This window comes from Lissotriton helveticus, chromosome 1_2 (assembly GCF_964261635.1).
Source record: "Lissotriton helveticus chromosome 1_2, aLisHel1.1, whole genome shotgun sequence".
NCBI lineage: Eukaryota > Metazoa > Chordata > Amphibia > Caudata > Salamandridae > Lissotriton > Lissotriton helveticus.
In genome coordinates, this window is record NC_136058.1 from 273,648,538 (window position 1) to 273,673,582 (window position 25,045).

Sequence of the window (25,045 nt, forward strand, 5' to 3'; positions counted from 1 at the left end):
CCTTAAGTCATCACATCCTGCCGTTTCTTGTTTGCAGTTCTATGCATCCTGAATTATTTTCTGGCTGTTGTGGTTCTTTATGTTTCATGGTTTCCTGTTCTAGCTTATTGTTTCTTTCCTTCCGACGCTTCTGATCTCTTGGTTCCCTTGGCCATTCTTCCATCTAGGCCCATGGTGTTCAAAGAAGTGAATCCTATTTCAATCCGATTACTTTCAATTTATGTTTTATTTGGACTGGTCACATGTAATCTGGAAATACCAGTATTTTCTGTGTCTCACATTTCACCTCCACCTGGCTGTAGGTGTGTTGTTCACCACAGGGAATAGTGAGCTGGTGAACTTGCAGGCTAGACAGGTGGGGTTACAGGTCATGATGGCTTCGTAAGAGAAATGGTTGGTTTTGAAGACAGTGCAAGAAGACAAGGTGAGCCAATGGAGTTCCATCAAGGTTGGGAATAGGTTTTCATATTTTTTCAGGCCTTCTATGAGATGCGCTGTGGCATGTTGGAAGTCAATGTGGAGACGGCAGGTCATGGAGCAGGGTGTTTCCATCATCCAGATGCAAGAGAATGAAGACTTGAACAGCAGTGCAGAATCCCGTTTCTGGGAGGAAATGTTTCACTGACTTCAGTGGAAAAAGCAGGCACTGGGTCATTTGTCTTCAATGAGGATGAGGTTGGGGTCCACTTTTAATCTGAAAGGCTTGAAAATGGCTTGAATCCATCCAGGTTCATGACACTGAGCCAGGTTTGGATCAGTTGTTGCTTGTTGTTCTTGATGAATAGTAGGAATTCTGACTTTGTGGGGTTCAGCTTCAGGTAGGTACTGGATATCCATGCAAGGATGAGGGTTGAGCAGTGTTTCAGGCGGTTGTATGATTAAATACCTACTTACCTCTGAAATCACGAGTGCCTAAACCACGAAAGCTAAACAACAAATAAATCCCAACCACTATGTTTTGAACCATGACTAACTGAACCACAAAATAAATTCTATTTACATAAAAACCGAATTTACTACTATGTTAAAAAATAATGCTTTAATCAAACTTGTAAAAAAATATAATTAGCATGTTTTTCAAATACATCCATCTATTCATTTTTTAAATTTCAAGTTCCAAAATAAATGTCAGTACAATACAGTAAATTAAGTATTGGCCTTTCCTCTTCCCTATGCGTGCTTTCAGTCTGATTAAGGCTTCATAAACGCTTTAAAAACAATCTACAGAGTAACACTATTAAAATGTACCGGTTCAACTGCTAGAGTGTTTTTTGTGCCACACTCATAATTAGCGGTTACATGATACTATAATGAAGAAGCAGACAATAAATAAGCGCCGTTTGAGGCAAAACTATACATGATCTAATAAATTAGTCAGGTTTCCATATCTCTCATATTATTACACTTGTAACCTTACCAAGAGCAGCATAAGGTGATGGGCGGAAGGCACCATGGTCCCAGCGGTCGACTTCACGTCACAAAGTCGCTTCAGCAGGGGGTGCACCTCTGGGCCTCCACTGCATCCGGCAGACGCCGAAGACCGTCAACGATGTCAAGTGGATAGGGCAGTACCAGCAGCATCTGTGGCTGTGCCCAGAGTACCACAATCTGAGGTGGCAGCGGGCTTTGAGGGTGGGGTTAGGGAAGCCAGACAGCAGCAGCTATGTGGCCTCCTCTGCATCGCCCCACAATATTATGAGGCGCAGACACTGTCCGCCAGAAGAGTCCACACACAGGGTAATAAGGCGCCCAAGGAATCCCAACCACTAGGGCTGGACAAGGCTGTAACACAGTCGTCTCTGAAAGTGCTAATTGTAATTTTGTGAAGCACCCTCATAGTTCATCAAACTGTCGACATCTAGCATACAGCGGATGTGACAGTCGGCCATACTTGCCTCTATTTAATATTACGCCTCAGTTGTTTACATCTGCAAAATAGCATCCTTGCGGTCTGAGTGGGCGCCTTTATCTCTAGCATCTTTAAAACTGTGGTTTGCATCTGGTAAGGTCGATCTACCTGGGCCCACATACACTTCATCAAAGATTTCGTGCCTGGAATGGACAGTGAAATCCCTGTGCCCATTGGCTATGCACGGGGGTCCTCCCGCCTGAAAACAATCCTACAGTGCCACCTATTGGCCAATTAAAACCAGGTAAAACTGACTAAATTAGTCAGCATTTAAAAAAACTATCATTAGATTTTTATTAAAAATAGTTTACATTTATAGTGTACTTTAAATAAAAAAATGTTTTTTCTTGTTTAAAGGTTGGAGTCGTGGTTAAGGCCACTCGTTCAATAAAGTTGTTGTTAAGGAGGTCGTGGTTCAGTCCCAGGTCGTTATATATGAGTCGTTGTTAAGGCCACTCGTTTAAAAATCGTTGTTCAGGCCGTTTCCCGTTTCAGGCATTGAAGTCTGGATCACTGGAGAATTTGAAGCATAATTAAGTGCCATCTGTATATTGATGAATTTAGAGGCTGTTATCAGTGAGTGGAGCTCAAGGATGCTGTTTCACGGAGAGGTTTAAGATGGTGGCGGACAAGTGGGAACACTCACGGGACTCCAAAGGTGGTAGAGATCTTCTGGTACTTATAGGTGCTCTTGTGAGCGAACTAACATAATTCGGGTGGATAGTAGGAGAACCATGCATCCAGTTTAAGACTTTAACCCCTTCGACGCGCGTCACAAGGTCAGCTCGTCATGGGCGTTACCTGCGCTGCGCGTGTGACGAGCTGACCTTGTCACGTAACGCGGGTTTTTTTTAAAATCGCAGCGCGCAGCGGGAAAACCGCTAGCGCGCATGCGGTTAAGGTGTGAATGAGGGTGTGAAGATCCATAGTGTTGAAGCGGAGAGATGCAGCAATATCAGATGGCAGGGGTCACCTTTGACTGTGATTAGTAGGGTATCAACTACGATTTATTTTGTAGCTGTCTCTGGATACAGCATGATCTGTAGCTGGATTGGTAGTCAAGTCATGCAGGAGAGGATTGGTGTTGATGGCATCTTGGAGCTGTGTTTTGACAGCTTTTTCAGTTTCTTGCCAATGAAGGGTAGATGACTTATGGACTGGTACTTGTCGAGGTCATCAGAGTCTAGTGTGGGTTTCATCAGGAGTGGGCGAATCTGGCCCATCTTGAAAGACGAACATGTTAATTAAGATGAATAGAGGTGAGAGGCACTCTGATTGGTGGGTGACAGTATAATGTTCGATTAATCACAATGTGAATAGTAACAATGTGAAGTGAACAATGTTCAAGCAAGAATTGAAAGTACACAGTATGATACTCCTTTTTAGCAGTATCTGTGAGGTAGTACAAGTATAAACGAAAGACACATTCAACTGTGAATCACCTAAAGTTGGGGACATTTTGATCCCATATATGTTTTATGAGAGTCAGCTTCAGTACTGATACTTAAATGGTTACTGTAGCATCAATAGCAGTTAAGTCCTGGATAAGCATTTAATTGCACTTTAATACGTGTTGTTATAATTTTTAATAACAATTCTTTTTTGGGAGGGAAATTTTTTTGTACAACAAAGACTTTCCAAGATGATATCATTGCTTACCACACTGTCCATATTATCTAATGCTACTCCTTAAAACAATGCAATGGAATGTTAATGTTACCGGATTTTTATAGAGCGCACACCTACCCCAAGACTTCCTGGCGCCAGCTCCAGAGCATGGTCAGTCAGCCTAAAGGGAATAAGCCAAGCCTTTAAGGCCTTTGTGAATGGTAGGAGAGTAGAGGAGGAATGGATGGAAACAGGTAAATCATTCCAGGTCTTGAATGTGCCCAGGATGCTTCAGCCACCCAGTTAGCGGTTTTGAATCCGAGGACCGAGGAGCTTTGCACTTGAGGATCGAAGAGTTCTGCTGGGAAGATACCAGGACAGTTTTTGTCTGAGGAAAGCAGGGCGAGAAGTAACCGCTTGGAGGTGAGATCATAACCTAAAGGCTAATTGCATGAGGGTGAGAAAGAAACACTCCTGTGGGCTGATTCCAGATGTGAATGACAAAGTATGTTAGCAATGTCTCAATGTGCCTGACCTAAATCAACTACTAGCTGAATGCGGGTAGACACAAAATGTACTCTGTGTCTTATTGACAAGATGCCTAGACAACAGCTAAAGCTGATAAAAATATATTGGGGAAGAAACCACCATCGCCCAAAGAGGATCATATTTGGTCAAACATGTAGTGCTTTCAAACTCAGAGTATTTAACTTCATTCATGGATACAAACACATACTAAATTATGGTTTATAGACAGACAGTCTTTTCAACAAATCATATGTAGCGATAAAAGTTTAAATTTAAATGAAAAACGAATATGCTCTTATGCATGAACAAGAGAATCCCATTAGCTTCTGTTATTAAGAATTGAAGTGGGCACAATCTGATAATGTTTATGTTCTCAAGGCCTAGCCATTTGTATCCAGAATTTCAAGACAATTCTCACTACACTCACAGTTTAGGAGAGTTTCTCTGAAGACTAACTATGTAGTCAATATTTATTTATTTGATTGGACTGCTATTGAATAGCAGAAGCGTCCTATAGTACATGTCCATTCATCACCAAAACACAAAGAGCAAAGAGATGTCCCCTTCCCACCTACCTGTAGAAATGTATCACCCTCAGACCGACAAATTCGGAAAATGGCATAACCAGGAATACAGATGACAGACGAGAGTGCCATCAGGAAGCCCAGAGTGATTGCCCACGTTGGGTAGACGTAGGTACTATAAGTGATTGGCTGATACTGGATGACTGTGAAGATCAGAATGAACTGTTTGGAGAAAAAGGAGCACAATGAGAAGAGCATACCTACTTTTATGGACAATTCCAAACAATGAACATTCAATAAAGCGTTTTTGTTTCAAATATCCAATAATGTTCCTTCAACTGATATTTTTTGGGAGTTCTACTTTTTTTTTAAATAACGCTAATAAGTAGCTACTATTAGTAAAACACTAGATGTTGCATTTCCTGGTACATAATTATTAGCTTTCCTTACATAGAAACATCAATTGATATGTCTGCCAACCAACTTTCCTCCTTTCACCAGTCTATCCATATCCATAGACCTGATTGATCCCGTCTTCCCTCAATTAACTGCCCCTTTCAACTTCCCTCATCCCAGGATGACTCCATTAGTGTGATACAACTGTGGGTGTAACAGCGTTCAACATTGGCACTCATTTGTTCTTAAAGGGAATACATTCTTATCGCATCCAGCTTAGTGCAGAGCACTAACTTACAAAAATGATGGCAGGGGAGAAAAACCGCCAGCAGATCCTGAAGAAAATTGGAGGTGGAAAGCCCAACATCATCTCAATGTCCCGGAAATAGTTTCTGTGTCCTAAAGAGGGGAAATACAGGATTTAACTAGCTTATAAAACACAATATGCAAATGGAAATTATGTGAAACAATATCATCCTTATCAAATAGAATAAATAAAAAAATTAAAGCAACATCTGTTCAGAAGAGCTAGATAGCCATTTTTAGGATAACCACCAGTTACATGAATGAGTCTTATTTTTGTCAATCAATTGAATGTGAATTGATTTCATGTGGACAGCCAGAAAGTCTAACATAGATCCAGCCTGTAGAAACCAACAACTAGCCCCCCTGATGTAGACAATGGTTACTCAACCTAGTAAATCAGGCACTTGTACACTATCAAAATGCTGGATTTAGATTGATTCAATATTTACCCAGGGGATTCATATCTAGTGTTGAGACAAGCCAAATTATACCAGCAACCCACATAGCTTCTTCCCCTAACACGTGCCTGCGCATATTTTACAGTACTTATAGAGCATTAGAATGTTCACATAGGTCACCGAATATGCCTGCAGAGGAAGACATACTGCTAGAGAACACTGCTTTAGAATCATTCTATTTCCCAAGCAGAAAGCTGAATATGTACCTGAAAATGGTTCTTATTCTGTGCTACAAGTTGCTGAAATAAATGAGCCGCTCAAACATTTGTTTTCATTTGTTCCAATTACATACTTAACCGCATGCGTGCTGCGGTCATTTATGCGCTGAGCGGCAATTTGCAAAAAGCCGTGTTACATGACGAGCTGAGCTCGTCATGAGCATGCGAGCGGCGCAACTCATGACGAGCTCAGCTCGTCATGAGCATGGAAGGGGTTAAAGGGTTCTAAATCTTATGTGGCCAGGACAATTTCAACTTAGTTTTAAAATAGTAGCCTCACTGTTCTCTCAGATTTAGAACAATCATTATTTTAATTATGTTTTAATCTAGTCATTTGTGTACAATGGAACATTTTTATAGATACATTTATATATATGAACAATAGTTACTTACCTGTAATCTGTGGTTCTCCAGTATTGGTGTCTTTCATAGATTCACATGCCTGAATCATTCCCCGTCGTCGGAGTGGGAGTCCCACGGTATATAAAAAAGCAATAATATGCTATAAATACATAGTAAATACCAATAAAAAACAAACCAGGAAGTAAAGTAGCCAAGCTACAGAAGAAAAAACTTCCACATTAGTGACTATCTCTGTCATTTTGTGTAGCCCAAACTGCAGCCAATCAGGCGACAGCACCCACCAGAAGGTTCCCCCCAGAGGCTCAGGCTGTCAGATTTTGTCGCACGGAGTGATAGTAAACCAAAGTATGCTAAGAGCCTCTGAAGGGGAGGTGGGCGGGTGCATGTGAATCTATGAAAGACACCAATACTGGAGAACCACAGATTACAGGTAAGTAACTATTGTTCTTCTCCAGTATTAGGGGTGTCTTTCATAGATTCACATGCCTGAATCAGAGTAGATAGCAGTAAATATCCTTGCTAGGCAGACGCCATAGTAACCCAGCTTGTCAAACTGTGCACATTATATGAATCATATATATAGATATATATATAAAATGTCTTAACATAGCCTGGAACATGATAAAATGCAACTAGTGAAGAATGTGCACTCTTGAAAACGGAAGAGAAGCGTCTGACTGCAGGAAAAAAGGAGGTGGGAACAGAGGCTCACCTTAGCTGAAAAGAATACATAGAACTGCTGGACACATGGAAACCTTGGTCTTACTGGCTGCCACAAACAGTAGTGATTGGAGAAAACAAGGCTGCTAACCTAGGTTGTCGCTCTGCCGAGATGCTGGAGAAGAACTCCATCAAACAGAGCAGTTGAGGAAGACATTGGCCTGGTAGAGTGCGTACTAGGGGCAGCTAGCAAGGCTGTTCGAGTTGTGCATGGCAAAATATCGATCGGAGCAAAAGATCAATAATGCAACTGTTCGCCTAGACCCTGTTGGGTTGTAACCAATCGTACCTCAGAAATAAATTGATCAGATCAGCGAAAAACCGAACTATCCCTTGTAAACAGAACATTTGAAACCTCTTCTATTATCAAGTGTCTGGAAACAACCAGTTTGTTGATAGTGGTGGAGGTAAAGATGCAGTCGAATTTACAGGCTCGATCCGAAAGAAATTCCGGAGGCGAGTAAGTATGAACTCCCGAGTAACTCACACCACCATAGAGTTATAGAGAACTGTATGAAAAAAGGCTAAAGAATCGAAAGATCTGAACCCAACTGACTCTAATAGAGGACTGTTAAAGCCAAGAAAAAGAAAATGACACCTTTCTAAGTCATCGTAGATCATCACTGAGGAAAAGTTGAAAGGATATCACATGAACTGCCCTATTACCACACTGAGATGTCTCGAAGGTAATGGACGAAGTGATGGAGAAAAAACAATCTGAATGTTTCTTGAAGGATTGAGTCATATTTTTTGAGGAAGAAAGAGATGTGATCCCATCTTGTCGGCATCTGGAGCCGCTGCCAGTTAAGGTAATAGTAGAATTGCATGAGGCAATCCTGAACTTGATAGCTATTAAGAGTAAGAGGATGAATTCTAACTGAACAATATCAGATACCGCAAAAACATTTGCGTTGGAGATCTTGTCCCTGTTATGGCGAACACTCCCTTGCCAACGGCAGGGATGTTTAGATAGGTGAACCAAAGGTAAGCAGGGGCAGGCCAGAGACCTCAAAGATGGTAGTTCCGAGTGATAAACCTGGCCGCTCTGAAAGAAATAGATCCGGAGGTGGACACCTCCGAATTGAGTCGTACTCCGACTGGAAAAAAGGGAAATCCAGTAAATCATTCTTGGCGAAGCCATGAGGGGTGAAGAGGGACACTCAACATCACTCCAGTTTGTACTTTCGGAGAACTCTGGGACCCAAAGGTAGCGGTGGAAAATGGAATCAGATTGAGATCAGTTGGACAAGAAACGCATTTTCCTGTAAATGCTTGTGGTGATGCCAACTTGAAAAAACACCAGAATGTGCTGTTCTTCTTGGTCGCGAAAAGACCAGATTTGGAAGCACCTTAGTGACGAAAGTTGAATCCATATTCCGTAGAGGAAACACTCACTCGAGAGTGGAAATTGTCGTCCTGCTGAGAGTGCCTGCCAGACTGTGTCTTGTACCAGGAACGTGGAATCGCCAGGAAGTTGTGTGCGTTCTATCGCTCATGCACATAGATCACCGGCTTCTTGAGGCAACAAAGCTGATCAAGCCCTTTGTGTTTAGTGACATAGAGTATACCAGGTGTATTATCTATGCGCCAATACAGTTGTCTCCTCGAAAATATTGCGTAACAAAAGTGGAGGGTAAGGAAGATGTCTCTTTGCTTTGCAGGATGACGTGCCAAACCTCATATGAGGGCTCATTTCCCGAAGATCTTCAGCCCATAACAGTGCTCCCGAATTCCTGAGGGGTGTGTCTATGGTGCTTGTGCAATGTGATACCTGTTTGAGGGAAAAAACACACCTTGTGTATAAATGTCTGTCTTGGATTCACCCCAGAAAGAGAAACCTCTCGCATCGAGGAGGGATTGTAATGAGAGCTTCAAATGAATCAGAGACGTGAAACCAAAGTTTATGCAGTTGCTGTAGCATTGTTATCCTGTGCAGAAGGACACCCACTAATACTGGAGAAGTTTGGGTGTACTGGATTGCTTATTAAGAAGAGTGATCCTCTGTAAAGAAACCTGTCTCAGAAATGATGAATGCGTATGTATTGCAGATACAGAACAGCTGCCAGAATGCACATAAGAATCACGTGGAGTGGACCGAGAGTCCTGAAAGATAGGCCTGTGATACAACTTAGAGTATAGAGTAACCACGTCCCGTGCTGAGGAAGCATTGTTACCTAAATCTTGACACTCTGGAGGACGAGTGCACTTGTTAGGTCTCTGGCAGTAACATTTGAAAAACTTTCTTGAGGTACAACCTTCGAAAAATGTGTGCGCAGAGATGACCAAAAATCCAGCGCTACATTTCTGACCAGACAAAAGCGCTACATGTCTGACCAGACAAAAGTAAAAACCGCCAAAACATGGCGTTCAATTGATCTTCGTAGAAGATCCAACTATGTTTCACAAGTACTCATTTCGTGATATTCCTGCGACTACTTCGATATCACAACATGGTTGAAGAGGATCTGAGAGGAAAAAAACCTAACTCCTTATTAGATTCAGAACCACTCCGACGGTCCCTGATGTATCCATAAGTCAATTTGTAAATGACTCGCGCAGATGAATCGAATGCGGTCACTATGAAGGCGTAGCATACAGGAGATTGTCCAAATTCTAGAGGATGCTCTTTTGACATTGCAATTAGAATTTTCCATATAGAAATCGTAGTGGTGACCAAATGAAATCTTAGAGATATGCCATCCTTATCACACCTGGAATGGAGTCATGATGGGCTTTAAAGTAAGTCGTAGTGTCCTGGAAAAATGACCTCCTGTATACGATTTAGAGTCGAATCATACAGTTGCATATCAGGTACTGGGTGGAACTTCTAGGATTAAAATGCGTAAACTGTCCTCGGGCACCCCGAAAGATTTGATCCCCGTACTGCGGAGAATCGAAGGCGCGGTATAGTTTGGTCAATATGATGGGCCAGAAGTAACAACTATAAAAAGGTATGGCCATTATCTCAGTATGGACTTGTGGGCGAGGAACTAAGGGTTCCTCCAACCTTAACTCCGCCACCCGATACTGCAAAACTTGGAGATGTAATGTTTACTGCCCAGTGTCTTGTTGATAATCATCTTTTGTCCATCCTTTTTGTTAAAAATTGTAGAAGCTCCCGTGTAGGGGTATTCAAGGATACGCACATACTGTGCCTCCATGTTAAAATTGAACCTGTCCAGAGATCTAAAAGATTGCCCGAGAGTCACTAGCGCCGTTCTTAACATGAGGAGGGTAAATCCGTCAACATCCACCGGAGGATAGAAGAATAAAGAATCATACAAGATCCCGTAACTTGCTAAGGAGGCTACGACTAATAAGTCGGGTAAAGTAACACTGTAATAAGCCCAAGTGGACCAAGCGTCGACTAACCTGACCATGGACTGGGTGGAGCATTAGAGAGGATAACAAGAAAACGTGACCCTCAGTGTCCGCAAAGGAAACTGTTGCAGACTGAAACCACTGTGGAGGTGACAGCTGACGCTGTCAGTCTACAAGTCCTCCGTAGACGTACAGTTTGCTGGTAACGAAAACTGATCCATAACTTGGTCAACCTTCCACATAAAACTCACCATCACTGAGGATGATTGGTGGATCGAGTTTGAATGTCGTCGACGAGCCTGCTAGTGATTAAGAGAACTGTCGTCAATGGGCCAGCTGTGTACGGACCTAAAGCCTGCTTGGCACCTGCCGATGTGCCCACTGTTAATGGCCCCCAACTGCACTGCTTATTGGCTCACTGTTAATAGCCTAGAGATGCCAGGTTCAATGCCAATGGCCGATGGATCACATGTGAGAAGGGCCACTGTTAGTGGCCCACTGCTATTGAGCCAACCGTCACTATCTGAACTGCGTGGGGAGCAGAGCAGCGACTCATGAATGCATGTAAATATTTCCAAAGTGAAGCAACACTTCGGAGATTGCCAGTAAGATGGTCTGTGTAAAAGGCTATGCATGTTCTGGGTTCCTAGACCCTATTGTTGTGATCACAAAGCGATCATGTGCTCATCAATATTCATTCCAACAAATACGCACTTGTACTCATCTGCATTTATAAACACCAGTTGTCCCAGTGTATGTGTAAGCCCACGGTCTGAATGGGTTTAAACAGTGGCAGTTTATGATGGGAGTATTACTGTCTTGACTATGTCAGATGAACAGGCTCTCAAACGCCGACGAGACTCTTACCGTCGATGACTGTTCTTCAGCGTCGACGAGGGACACACTGCTCCCTCGACGAGGCACCTCATCCGTCGACGAGGCACCCCTCCGTCGACGAGGCCCCTCACCGTCGACGGGGCTTCCCACCGTCGACGATTGCTCTACAGCGTCGACGAGGCATCTCGCCGTCGACGAGGTCCTTCGCCGTCGACGGGGCTTCCCACCGTCGACGATTGCTCTACGGCGTCGACGAGGCATCTCGCCGTCGACAAGGTCCTTCGCCGTCGACGGGGCTTCCCACCGTCGACGATTGCTCTACGGCGTCGACGAGGCATCTCGCCGTCGACGAGGTCCTTCGCCGTCGACGGGGCTTCCCACCGTCGACGAGTGCACTTTAGCGTCGACGAGGCATCTCGCCGTCGACGATAGCTGTTCAGCGTTAATGAGGGACACCCCTCACCGTCGACGAGGCTCGCCGTCGACGCGGCTCGCCGTCGACGGAGCTCCCTCGTCGTCGACGAGGCTCGTCGTCGACGCAGCCCCCTTGTCGTGGACGAAAGGTTCCCGTCGACGATGCCATTCACAGTCGACGTTGCTCGTCGTCGACGCGGCAAAACTCGTCGTCGAGGCGAGCATTGACGAGGCAAAATTGCAATCTGTAAAAAGGCTGTTGTTCAGCGAGGCTCCTTGTCGGCTGCGCAGCCTTCTGCGACTTACAACCAGTGCATCTGAGGGCTCTGTCAACGCAGCCTCCTGCGACTTACAACCAGTGCATCTGAGGGCTCCGTCAACAGGATCCTGTAGTCCTGTGACACCGTAGATCACCAGTGACGGCAGAGATTGCCGCCTTAGAATACCAAGAGCTTCAGTCAGCAAGCTGGCATCTCCTCAGAAGAAAAAATGCACAAAACGAGTCTAAACGCCTGAGAGTAAATCTCGTGGGCGTAGATGTGGGAGGCAGACTCGTAGCAGGTCAAAGACCCTTACCTTTGAAGCAAACTCAGCCATAAAATATCGAAAAACCTCCCACATCAGAAGGGGGGGAGCCATAATCACAAGAACATCCCCTTCTATCCAACCATGTCAGCAACAGGCAGACAAATGATCCATGGAAACGGTCTCAGCCTTCCACCAGTGACACAGGGTCAACAAATAGACTTCGTGTGAGAAATATTACAAAATTTAATAGATAGATATAATATATATGAAGAAACTGAGCAGAGCTCAGGGAGACTCCCTGCACACGACGTGCGGTAAAAAATCTGACAGCCTGAGCCTCTGGGGGGAACCTTCTGGTGGGTGCTGTCGCCTGATTGGCTGCAGTTTGGGCTACACAAAATGACAGAGATAGTCACTAATGTGGAAGTTTTTTCTTCTGTAGCTTGGCTACTTTACTTCCTGGTTTGTTTTTTATTGGTATTTACTATGTATTTATAGCATATTATTGCTTTTTTATATACCGTGGGACTCCCACTCCGACGACGGGGAATGATTCAGGCATGTGAATCTATGAAAGACACCCCTAATACTGGAGAAATATATATATATATATATATATATATATATATATATATATATATATATATATATATATATATATATATATATATATATATATATATATATATATATATATATATATACGAAGGAAGACCCGTTTCCTGAAGTCCGCGTCCCGTGGACAGATGGCGAGCTGAAACCGAGCGGGTCACTCGGCAATTCAAATAGCCACAAAATTTCTTCACAGAAAAGCTCGCACTAGGGAATAATTGAACCAAAGTTTATTCCAGCAAAGTAACGCAAAGTAAAGGTGTGATCAAGACAGCTCTTGCTGTTGAAACTCGTTACTTTGCTGGAATAAACTTTGGTTCAATTATTCCCTAGTGCGAGCTTTTCTGTGAAGAAATTTTGTGGCTATATATATATATATATATATATCCAGGCTCCAGTTACACCAAGAAAACGAGTCACTCTTCAAAGCGGGTGCTGTCACGCGATGGTGTCCGCTTATTAAATGCCTGCTCCAATTTCCTAACAATCCCCAGCCGGGTTCAGAAAAAGACAGCACTCTCGGGTACAGCAGTATATCAGCAAAGGGTTTTAATCAGAACAAACGCGTTTCGGGAGAAAAATCCCTTCGTCAGTAACACTGACGAAGGGATTTTTCTCCCGAAACGCGTTTGTTCTGATTAAAACCCTTTGCTGATATACTGCTGTACCCGAGAGCGCTGTCTTTTCCTGAACCCTGCTGGGGATTGTTAGGAAATTGGAGCAGGCATATATATATGTATGTATATGTATATTTTAATTAGGTTACTTATAACAATGACAGTGTGACAATTTACAAAATCATCTCCATTAAGACATGCTTCCGTAAATATTATATCGCTCTGTTATAGGTGTGACATCATTACATTTTTAGTACAAAATTGGATTAATACAGTGCTATACTCTTAATATTCAAATCGAGATCTCCGGCGATCCCACCACGGGCGGTTCACAAATGTTCCCTCTGAAAGTGTTCCCCTTGCCCCATATTCTTTCCCATCTTTTTGGGCATCCCCGGTATACATATGCCGCTCTCTCAGCCAGCATGACTCCGTCCATGTCCCCACGCCATTCTTGATATGTCGGTGCATTTGGATCTCCCCAGTGTTTGGCTATATTCCATTTTGCCAACATCATACCGAGCATTGCCCAATCTTGCCCCGCATGGTTGAGATCTGTTGGCTCCATATGTTTAAAATACACCTCTTGGGCTCTGGAGCAATCGTTACTCCACTCTCTCGTGTAAGTATGTTCATAATTGTGTCCCAGTAAGTTTTTATTACTGGGCAATCCCACAGTGTATGATAAGAGGTGCCATCCCCCCGCATTGTCTCAGACAGAGTTGGTTATCAATTTGCTCTATCTTATGAAGTTCCTCTAGTATAATAAATAGGATGAAGTATTTTCAGTTGTACTAACCTTAGCTTGGAGGATATTGCAACTTCTCGGGGGGACGCTAGGGCTTCCTGCCAGTCAGTGTCATCGAAGTCTTCCACCTCCCCTTGCCATTTTTCTGGGAGGCCCATTGTGGGGCCTGGCTGATTATTAATAATTTTGCAGTAAGTGATGGAGATGGCCTTTTTATCCATCCTTTCTGTTAGGAGCCTATCCTCTAGCGGGGCGGCTTAAGGAAGTGTGGTTCCCCTCTGTATGGTTTTCTGAAATGTGTGCCGAATTTGAGTATGGCAAAACAATTCTGTTTCTTGAAGTTGTGCGAAAGTGACTACTCCCTCTTTCTGCAAAAGGTCCCCCACCGTTGAAATTCCAATTGAATCCCAGTGTATAAAGCCCTTACTCGTAACCAGTCTGCCCCGCAAACTGAGTCTCCCACAACAGAGTCATTTGCGTGACCCGTCCGTCCCACCCCAACTGTCTGAGTGCTTTGTGCCAAATTTGCACTGTGTGTTTTGTGGGGCCTGGTAGTGATTGTTTCCGATTTTTATTGTATAGATGTCTCATGACTCTTCTCTCCCCCAAGCTAGTTCTGTCTGCGCAAAACCCTGGGTCAGTTTGTGGGGTATGAAGCCATTGATTTACCACAATCAAGTGTGAGGCCCAGTAGTAAATTTTTATGTTTGGGAGGGCGATTCTGCCATCATATTTATTTATTTATTTATTTAAGAAGCTTGTAAAGCACACGGCTACCCCCGACGGTGGTGTCCCGGCGCCACAGACAGGGGAGGCACCAAAGGAGTCGAGCGAAGCGTGACTATAGGTTGGAAAACAGACAGGTTTTCAGTTTGCGCCGGAATACCGGTTCAGATGTGATCAGCCGAATACTCAGTGGAGGGCTTTTCCACAATTTGGCCGTCACCACCGCTTAGGCTCTTCCTCCTGTCATAGAACAGCGAAAGCGGGGGGAGTAGAGAAGGCGCAGGTGATTAGATCTCAGAGTGCGCGCAGACTGAACTAGCTTTAGTCTGCGTCTGAGATAAGCCGGACCAAGGCCATTAAGCGCCCTAAAAGCCAGTACTAAGGATTTAAATTGGATGAGAGTCAGCATTGGCAGCCAATGAAGTTTCCTCAGGTGAGGGGAGATAGAGTGGCGGTAGGGGATACTGCAGATCAGTATGGCAGCGGCGTTCTGCACCCGTTGTAGTCGTTTAATCAGGTATGCCGGAGCTCCAGCGTACAGGCTATTGGAATAATCCAGATGTGAGATAATTAAAACATGGATGACTGTCTTGTGTGAGTCGAGGGGAAGGAAAGGAAAAATGTTCCTGATCATGCGGAGCTTACCAAAGCAAGCACAGGTGACCTTATTGATTTGTGTCTCACAAGACAATTTATTGTCGAAAAGAAAGCCCAGGTTTCGTGCTGATTGAAATGGGACCGTGGGAGGATTAAGTTCCGATGGCCACCACAGAATGGAGGGAAGTAAGGTGCTCTGGTTAAAAAATAGCACCTCCGTTTTTTCTGTGTTCAGCTTAAAGGTGTCAAAAGTCATCCAGGAGGAGATGTTAACAAGGCAGCGTCTAAAGTTGTATTTATTTGTAAAGCTGCCATCAGAGTGATCTCTAAAGGAAAACACTAGCTGAGTGTCACCCGCGTATGAGATCACTCTGACCCCCCAGGATTCAACAACCTCAGCCAGAGATGAAAGGTAAACATTGAAAAAGAGAGGGCTGATTGCAGAGCCCAGTGGTACGCCACAAGTAAGCGGATAATCCTCAGAAACAAAAGGTCGAAGGTGTATCCGCTGCGTTCTGCTCGTCAGAAAATACCTGATCCAGGCTAAAGGGGTATCCCGAATCCCGAAGCTGGCTAGTCTGTCTAGCAGGATGGTATGTGAGACAGTGTCGAACACCGCGGATAAGTCGAGGAGTATCAACATGGCCTCCTCGCCTACATCCACGCATTCGCGAATACTCTCGGATACCTCCAGAAGGGCAGTCTCTGTACCAACTCTGCACTAATTTGTTCATGGCAATTCGGGCCGGTTTGCCATCCCAAAGCAAGGTAGTCACTTCTGCTTCGATCGCCATGAAATAAGACAGCGGAACCTTAAATGGTGGGTTTTGGAGGGCATATAAAAATCTGGGGCGTGCCATCATCTTAAAAAGTGCTGCCCTCCCGAGCATCGTAAGCAATAGAGAGCACCAGTGTTTTGTGTCCCAGCGAAGTCTTTGTAGGGGCGCCAAGAGTTTTTTTGCCATGAATTCTTCTGGTCGTGTGGTGATATATATATATCCCCAAATACTTGAAGGAGCCAGTGGCAATTTGTATAGTACACCCCTTTGGTAGCTGTGGTGGCGACTTTTTAGGACATATAGGATTGACTTATCCCAGTTAATGGAATACCCGGAGAATTCGCCGTATGCGGTATATAAGTCTAAGAGGCTACTGATGGATCTTCTAGGGGAGGCTACATAAATTAATATGTGATCAGCGTATAGGGATATACTGTCTTCCCATCCCTCTGCCCAACAGAGGCCTCGTATCCAGGCTTTCAATGGCTCCAACACTAAAGCAAATAAAAGCGGTGAAAGGGGGCAGCCCTGACGTGTGCCGCGTCCATGGGGGAAATTAGCAGAAATGTGACCGTTTACTAACGCATGTGTTAAAGGTTCCGTCTATAACAGCTGGATCCATGCGCAAAACCTAGAGCCAAAGCCCTTGTGCCTCAGAACGGCAAACAAGAAGGGCCACTCCACCATATCAAAGGCCATGCGAGCATCCAAGGAGATGATTGCTGCTTCCTCCTGTATAGTGGGAGTACGTGCTAGTATGCTATGTAAACGCCTTCAGTTAAGTGCTGTTTTTCTACCCGGCATGAAGCCGGATTGATCCGAATGAATCGGACATTTATATTTTTTAATGTGCTTTACCATTTCCTTATTTCACTTACTATAAAAATTATTTTGAAGACAGTGCATCTTTAGGCATGGAGATACTACCACTGACAAAAGGAATTGTGGATAAGTAAAAAAGAGAAATGAAATGCCCAAACAGCAAATTATTTGGAGTGTCTCTCTATGCCAAGAAACCCAAATGTATTACCTCTAAAATATCTACTGCTATTAATTTAAATGGAAGATTAAAAATCCTTCGAGATCTTCCCAATTATAACTACTGTTAGAGGTATTAAATGACATAGAGGATGAATAGCCTATGGAAACAGATATAGAAATACAGATTTAGATATAGAAAGGGAATACTCAGCTTGGTAAGGGATCTTCTCAGTAATTATTTTATTTATTATTTATTTATTTATTCAATTTATAAAGCGTGCTATCACCTAGCAGGCATTCCATGGAAAATATACTATGCCATAACTGATTAAATACCTATACGTTCCCTCACATTTTGTAACAAACTGTTATCATATCTGCCCTAACACCCCAGGACTCATTTACCTCAGTCTGCTTGACAGAACATACTTTAAATCCAACACCTCACATTCAGCAACCTTGTGTCCTCATTTGCCATTTATATTGTTGGTAGTTAGTTGTTCATTAGATTGATGAAGATGCAGTTCAACAACGGGGAATCAACAGACATACTGCTGCTTTTGCTGGTGTGTTTCACTAAGCATGCCAGACTTTTTCTGACATGCATGGGGAAGACATTTAAGAATTTATAGAAAATTTGTCATTTTGGCGTTCTAGAGCACTAGTCATAATTTCAGTGACAAAATGAAATCCCTCATTTTGAGAATTCACAGCAGTGTCCTCATTAGCAAATGAATTACATTGTGCAGCTCCCACTCCAGCAACATGGAGTTCCTCAATGTTTTCATGAATATAGAATGTTAGCGCTCTAGTTGTTCATTAGAACTCTGTAGGGAAGCTGCAACATAACACTGAGGAATCAGCTAGGAGACTGCTGCTGCTGTTGGAAGTACACAATTTACTCAACAAATCTTCTTTCCCAACACATGGCTGCACAACATATTTGTGAACTGATAGATAATGTGTCCACATTTTAGCTTCTGAAGCTCTTACCATCATTTCCATGAGAAAATCATGACAAAAAGCTGCTTCTTCTAAAGCATGGTTCATCATATCCAAGCAGAGGATCATCTTAGAAGTCACCATCTTCCAAAAATGATTGTGTGGCATTGCTAACACATTATTTACATTGTGACATAAATCATCATCCTTTCTATGCCTAGCTTTTTGTGGCCCTTACAACCAGGCTTTCACTACAATACATTTCAATGGGACAAAAGTGTTTTTCCGTTGTCACCAAGTAAAATCAAACAGCTGTGCTTACTATAACCCTCCACTTAAATAACTCCATAAAACACACTATCTAACAATTTTGTGACTTGCTTACCTCATTTAAGGGTAAAATGTATAATCGCAATATTATCCAAAGGGGAGGGTACTCTCATGTAGTTGCTGATTCGGGTAACAGTAAGGACTCAAAAAAGCGTTTCCACCCACCTTGATAATACTGCTTATGTCGACAGTGATCAATAGCTGTTGTACGTTTTACCTAATACAACGCATAACCAGTGTGCCAGGTGATCAGGACTAAATATTTGCTCAAAATACCCTTGAAGAACAAGTTACTTACCTTTGGTAACGCCTTATTTGGTAGAAACAGGATCTAGCTGCAGATTCCTTACCTTTGAATTGTACCCAGGAACCGGACTAGATCTGGAAAACAATTTCAGCAGTACCTCTGCATGTCGGTAGAAGGCATTGTGTGACTTCGTAGTGACGTTGACCACCGGATGTGATTTCACTTATATATGCCCCTTCCCTACGTGCCGACATCAGTTTCTTCGGTGACTAAATTCATGCCAAAAACGCAGTGCCACTTACAGAAACTGGCCAAAGAAACAGTGTGCCAATAAAGAGATATCTCTTTGTCTCTGTCAGTACAGACGTATCTGCAAGAAGGAGGATATCCCAATATCAAGCAGGATATGAAAAATGTGAATAAATCAGTTTGCAGAGTGGGCAGGATGGGAGGGTCGGTAAGGAGTCTGTGGGTAGGGCCTATCCCTACAAGATAAGGCGCTACCGGAGGTAAGTAACTTGTTCATCTGATAGAGACATCTAGCTGCCGATTCCTTACCTTTGAATTAGATACCAAAGTAAAAAACATCCCCTAGTGGGACCTGCAAACTGATTGGATCAAAATTTCGGATTAGAATGAGCTGATGTCCTGCTGGAGCACAAGAAGATAGAAGAGACCAGCTGCTCTAAGGGAAGAAGGCTAGGAAAAAGTGCTCTGCAGCCGAAAAACTGTGGTAGGAACCATAGGTAATGAAAGCAGAAAAAAAGCATTGTATCTGAAGACTACATACAACATGGACCAAAAATGAGTGGCCAGGCATGGCAGACTCTGAAACAAGGTTGGCTGCAAGTAGGACAGAAGACGACTCTAGTAAGCTGTAGCTCCTTGCCAGAGGAAACCATTATCCTAGCCAAATTGTTTCGTAGTAACAGAAAAAAAGGAAAACCAAGAATCCATACACACGGAAGAGCATGGAGGAAGGTAGGAACAAGAAGCCAGCCAAGAAAGACAACGAGTACAATAGTTGTGTTGATGGAAAAACTACCATAGATAGAGGTAGCACCTCTGGAATCACCTATACCGATAGTCATATGAAAGGGAAAAAAAGAGAGCACTGGTAGTTGTAAGAAAAGCAGCAAATATATATATTCAAACAAAGTTGCCTGGATACTCCCACCACTGCTCCAGATCAGAGAGCGCGTCGTCGTTACGGACCTTCCAAGCTAGGTCCACACAAATATTTTTTCTTCGCCTCACAGCAAGGATGACGACGCCGTGTACAGGTGCATAAAAATGGGTTTATTCACCGACTCAATTTGAGCCGGTGAATAAACCCATTTTTATGCACCTGTACATGGCGTTGTCATCCTTGCTGTGAGGCAAAGAGAAAAAAATATATGTATTTATAGGGATACATATGTATATAAATTAGATAATATAGACAACGGGCGAGGACCCCAATATTACACAATGATTTCAGAGACAACAAGTCTACCAGGCTGAATGAGCCACGCAACTGGGAAAAAGGAATTGAAGAGTGTGGGAAGCATCAAACAGAGGTAAAAGAAACGTCTGCTGGCACAAGAAAGCAAGGCCAATAGACTGATGCAGCTGCAAAAAGATCCAGCAGGTGATATTGTGACGGAAAACTGCAGGGTGAAAAATCTCACTAGAGAGAAATCAAGACCTGCATCTGTTTTCATGAAATGCTAACACCTGGAGAGGATAGGAAGGCCTCTGGAACAATTGATAGTAAGTGAGGCAGACAGAGGAGGACCTGGCTGGGGCATCCGGCAAGCAAGAGAGGGTACATCCATTGCAAATAATAGCATGCATGAAAACGGAACCCAACAAGGGATGCAGAACATAGAAGAGTACAAAATGGAGACCAGGGAAGAGTCTCTACAGGAGACCGGAAACAGAAAAACTGCGTGCAAATCTTTGCAGAATAGTATGTTCTGAGAACACAAAAGCATTCAGTATTCACCTGTACATAAAGGTAAAAACCACTCCAAAGCTCCCACAGGAGATAAAGAATAACAAGAGAAAAGAAATCTCAAGAACAGTGATCGGAAAATCAAAGAAAAACTGGTACAACTAACCCTGAATGGGCTAGACTAATAATGATGTTCCGTGAAGGAAAAAGGGAAAACCTTTCACGAACAGAACTGTGGAGAAGAGGAGCCAAGTTCTTGACAAACCATTCTAGAAGTAAAGGAGAACAAAGGGCCAAAGACACTCCTAGGGAAAGAAAAGTGTGTCAGGAACACTGATGAAAGCCATAAGAAAGCAGAAGGAATACTCCATGGAAGAAGGGAGCTGAACGAGTGAAACACTTCACTAGGGCGTAAGTGCATGGCGAAAAGCTGTGTGCACAAAGTTTTAGTATACAATCGAAAATCCTCTATAAGGGATACTAAAATGCCAGAAGTACACCCACCCAGGAACGCCTATGAGGCATACTGAAGATGATTCACAAGGACAGGGAATAAGGTGTTAGTGCATCTGCACAATACACCATAATAGTAATTACTTGCATGAAGGCTGGAAAAAAGAAAAACCCCTTTACCATAGGGATTGAAACCCACTGAGGGCCACAAAACAAAAAAAATCGACTCCAATCCCTCTCGACAGTTAATAAGAAAAAGTAACACCTGCCGAAGGCAGTTACACCTTATGGAAAAAACAGAATCAAAAGCCAGAAGCCTACCAATTGCTCAATAGAAAAAGAGCGACCCCGACTAACTAACTCCATGGGGAGCTAGGGAAGCAAGTATGCTGGAAAGGCGGAAATAGAGAGCGAAGAAGATGGCAAGGTAAATGACTGTCTGACACTAGAGTGTCTGGCACCGCAAAGGTTTGTTAAGAAAACCCTCACACACCAACCTAGTGGTAAAAATAGCTACCATGTGAAAAGCATTTTTAGCACTCGCGCTAAGGAGTGCTATATGTGCGTGGAGGACTGACCGTATGTGGGTCCTCACAAAATATCAAATACATTAATCGATTTGTAGGCTTTCATATCTGGTCCTGGGGGGGGTGCCTCTTTTAAGTCACTTATTTATGTGGAGGTATCGTCCGCCGGTACACCTACATTGGGTCCCCAGGAGCAGGCTGTAGGTGTACCGGCGGACGATACCTCCACATAAATATGTGTGAGGCATATATATAGTGTACAAAAGGGGGGTACAAAAGGTACAAAAGGGCCCCTTTTGTACCACCTATATAGTGTGACGCATATATAGCACTCCTTAGCGCGAGTGCTAAAAATGCTTTTCACGTGGTAGCTAATTTTACCACTCACTTTGTTTTGAGAGGTCCTGAAGAAAGCCCTAATATTTTGTATAAAGGGCTGAAACATGTCGACCACCATAGGGTAATAACAAGCTACAAATAGTATTTGTAGCCCATTATCCACTCTCCTGTTTTTAAACATACCCCAAACCTCAACCTGCTCCACTGTAAACAGGTGTCCCAGCACAGCTGGGTAGCATTCGGCTACCCAGCTGGTACCCGATGATGGAGCATGACACCAACTAGGTTGGTGTGTGAAGGTTTTCTTAACAAACCTTTGAGGTGCCAGACACTCTAGTATCAGACAGTCATTTACCTTGGCCGTCTTCTTCGGTTTCAAAATACTTACAGGGACAAGGATGGCCGTCCTACTGTCCTAGCTCTCTACATTTTGGTTTGGAAATAGAGAGCAAACAGAATTCAGAGGCCTCACCACCCGACTGTCCCAAAAGCGCTATAATGCAGAGCCGGCATGGGCACCAAATAGACAGGTGCCATGAAAGGGCATGTCAATTAAGGTGTTTTGAACAGCCTCCAAAAATGCAGAGGTGCGCAGCCAAGCATGCTGAAGTAGTGCCACCAAGAAGTATTAAGGGATAACAGTACAGAACTGGTGGAGGAGAAAATATGCCTGCAACAAGTGTCTAGACTTCTGGACTCTGTCTGGAGTGACAGTAGGAAAAGGGTTGATATTTTGGGTGGCTGAAGCGGCCTGGACCAGAAAACTGTAATGAGTAGAATGTAGGAGGAGACAGGCCAGATCACTGGGACCCGGACAGTGTCTGTGAGAAATAGAGCGATCCGCAGGGGCCCCTGTATCGGGTTTAGACCAAGCCCCCAACATAATGTCAGATAGAGCCTCACTATAAGAAGGCACTGGCTCTACCCCATGTTAGAGGACACCAAGTGATAGATCAGTTGTCATTTCCACAGAAGAAAGTATCATATCCAAAATGACAGAAACTCATCTACGTATGTCAGCTAGAGAGGAACTCATCTTTGTAGCAAGCACAGGAGGAGAAAGGAGGCCCAAGCCTGCGCGAGACAATTTACTAGCTGCACCCAACTCAGTCAGCCAGCTGTCCTCCATAGGAGGATTAGCAGTGTCAGAGATGGGATGGGAAACCAAATCCTCTCTATCACCTCCATAATCATATTCCTCAGAAAGGAAAACAGGAGGGGACTCTTCAAAGAGCTGAGGAAAGGTGCCTGAGATAGGCGGCTCTATTGGTGCTGCATTCAACGTCGTCCAGCTTCGAAGCTGCAACGCCTCTGTATCAGAAAGGAAGAGTGGTGTGGCATCAATTGGCACTGCCGGCATCGGAGTCTTCTGATCAGACCCAGGCGCTGAAGGTGGGAACACCAAAGGGCTGTGCACTGGCGTCAAAATTGATCTGAAATCTGAAGGCTGAACTGAAGCCAAGGGCGAACCTGCCGGCGTGGACCCAGAGACGGCTGCCTGCACCTGCTTGGCGCCCAAGGGCCCTCCAGGGAAGATGAAGACCCAAAGCTAGTATGACGAGATTTATAATATTCTTGCATCTAGGTGAGAGACGCCCCAGCTCCAGGATAGGTTGGAATGCGCAGGATATAAATGCACAGACTCTTCAATTGAAGAACGGGAACAGGCTTTATGTGGTGAAGTCGGGGGCTGGGGAGACTTTGACCGCCTGCGTCATGACTTACCTCAGGACGTTGATGGAGAGTAACGTCCACGGGAACAGCTACTAGAGAGGGCCCACAGCCTGTCCATGGATCGCAAAGAGGACAGAGGTCGATAAGAAGTCTTGTAAGATTGCGATATTCGCCCCGCTTGGAGCTTCATTCGATGTTTTCTCAGTGAGGATCTGTGGCAGACATTTGTCTTCCACAGGACCCAAAAGGCTTGAACTACGAGGAAATGAGAAATTGTTTATAAGCACACGGTTCCATTAGACGAAAACAATGCAGTAGGCCTAAAAACCGCCTAAGAAACCGTTTACCGGATCCGTGTTGAAAGCGCTGAAAAGAAGAAACTGACATAAGCGCGTTAGGAAAAGGCATATATGTCAATGTCACATCTGGTGGTCAGCATCATTACGGAGTCTCACAACCCCCTCTACTGACGCTATCTCCCCTAACTCTACAATCAACATCCCTACTATTACCTCTGATCCTGACAAAGAACCTAGGGCTAACTTCCGATCGTTTAATAAGGAAAACTTACTTCAGATATTCACTACCAACCCTCATATCGAATCGATGCTTCTCAACTGCAGATCTGCAGTGAAACATGCAGCTGATATTTCTGAACTCATCATTTCTCAAAATGTTGACCTCTTGATTCTCACTGAAACCTGGCTTAATAATGCCTCCTCCCCTGTTTTCGACATCTTAATCCCTCCAGATTATGCCATTATCAGATGGATCAACTTGTTAAAATTGGGTGGGAGGGGGGCGCATTGCTTGCATTCATCATTTCAGCCTCACTATAAAGCAAACTCAAAATGCTTTGTTGGCCTTGTGTGAGCAACTAGTCACCGAAATCTGGAATAATGGCAAGATTGTCTGTGTACTCCACACAATTTATCATCCAGAGGGTGATAATCTGTTCTTTATCGAGCCAATCATGGAGGGCATTAGCTCTTGTTTGGACCAACCCAGCCATATCTTCCTCGGAGACTTTAACCATCACTGGAATTACACAAATTACCCTTTAGGCTTTCCTCACAATTTCACACAGGTCTGTAAGGGACCTTCCCACAACAAGGGCGCCACCCTCGACTTTATCATAGCTAAAGACAGTATCATACACTTCGCTGACATTCTACCGTGTGACTAGTTGGATCATCATCAAATTTCCTTCCACATCCTGGAAAAGATCACGCGCAGACTGGGCCAACCTCTTAAAGCTAAACAACCAACTCGCAATCTGAGAGACATCAACATTAATGTTCTAACATCCATCACCAAGAACAGATTTAAGCCACCCCTAACATGACCAACCTGGATGATCTTTCGGATCACTACATTAGCACTTTGGCTAATATTTTCGACACTATT

General features: G+C 43.8%; 1 protein-coding gene across 2 annotated transcripts in view; it reads right to left on the reverse strand.

Moving 5' to 3' along the window:
* The window catches only part of SLC6A9 (solute carrier family 6 member 9), a 672,432-nt gene that overhangs the window by 16,306 nt on the left and 631,081 nt on the right, over positions 1-25,045 (reverse strand). For both annotated transcript variants that reach the window (XM_078671718.1, XM_078671719.1), the window contains 2 exons: positions 5,264-5,364; positions 4,621-4,791 (listed from right to left, as the gene is read on the reverse strand). In XM_078671718.1, coding sequence (XP_078527844.1) covers positions 4,621-4,791; positions 5,264-5,364 — 272 coding nt within the window. The remainder of the gene's footprint in view (positions 1-4,620; positions 4,792-5,263; positions 5,365-25,045) is intronic.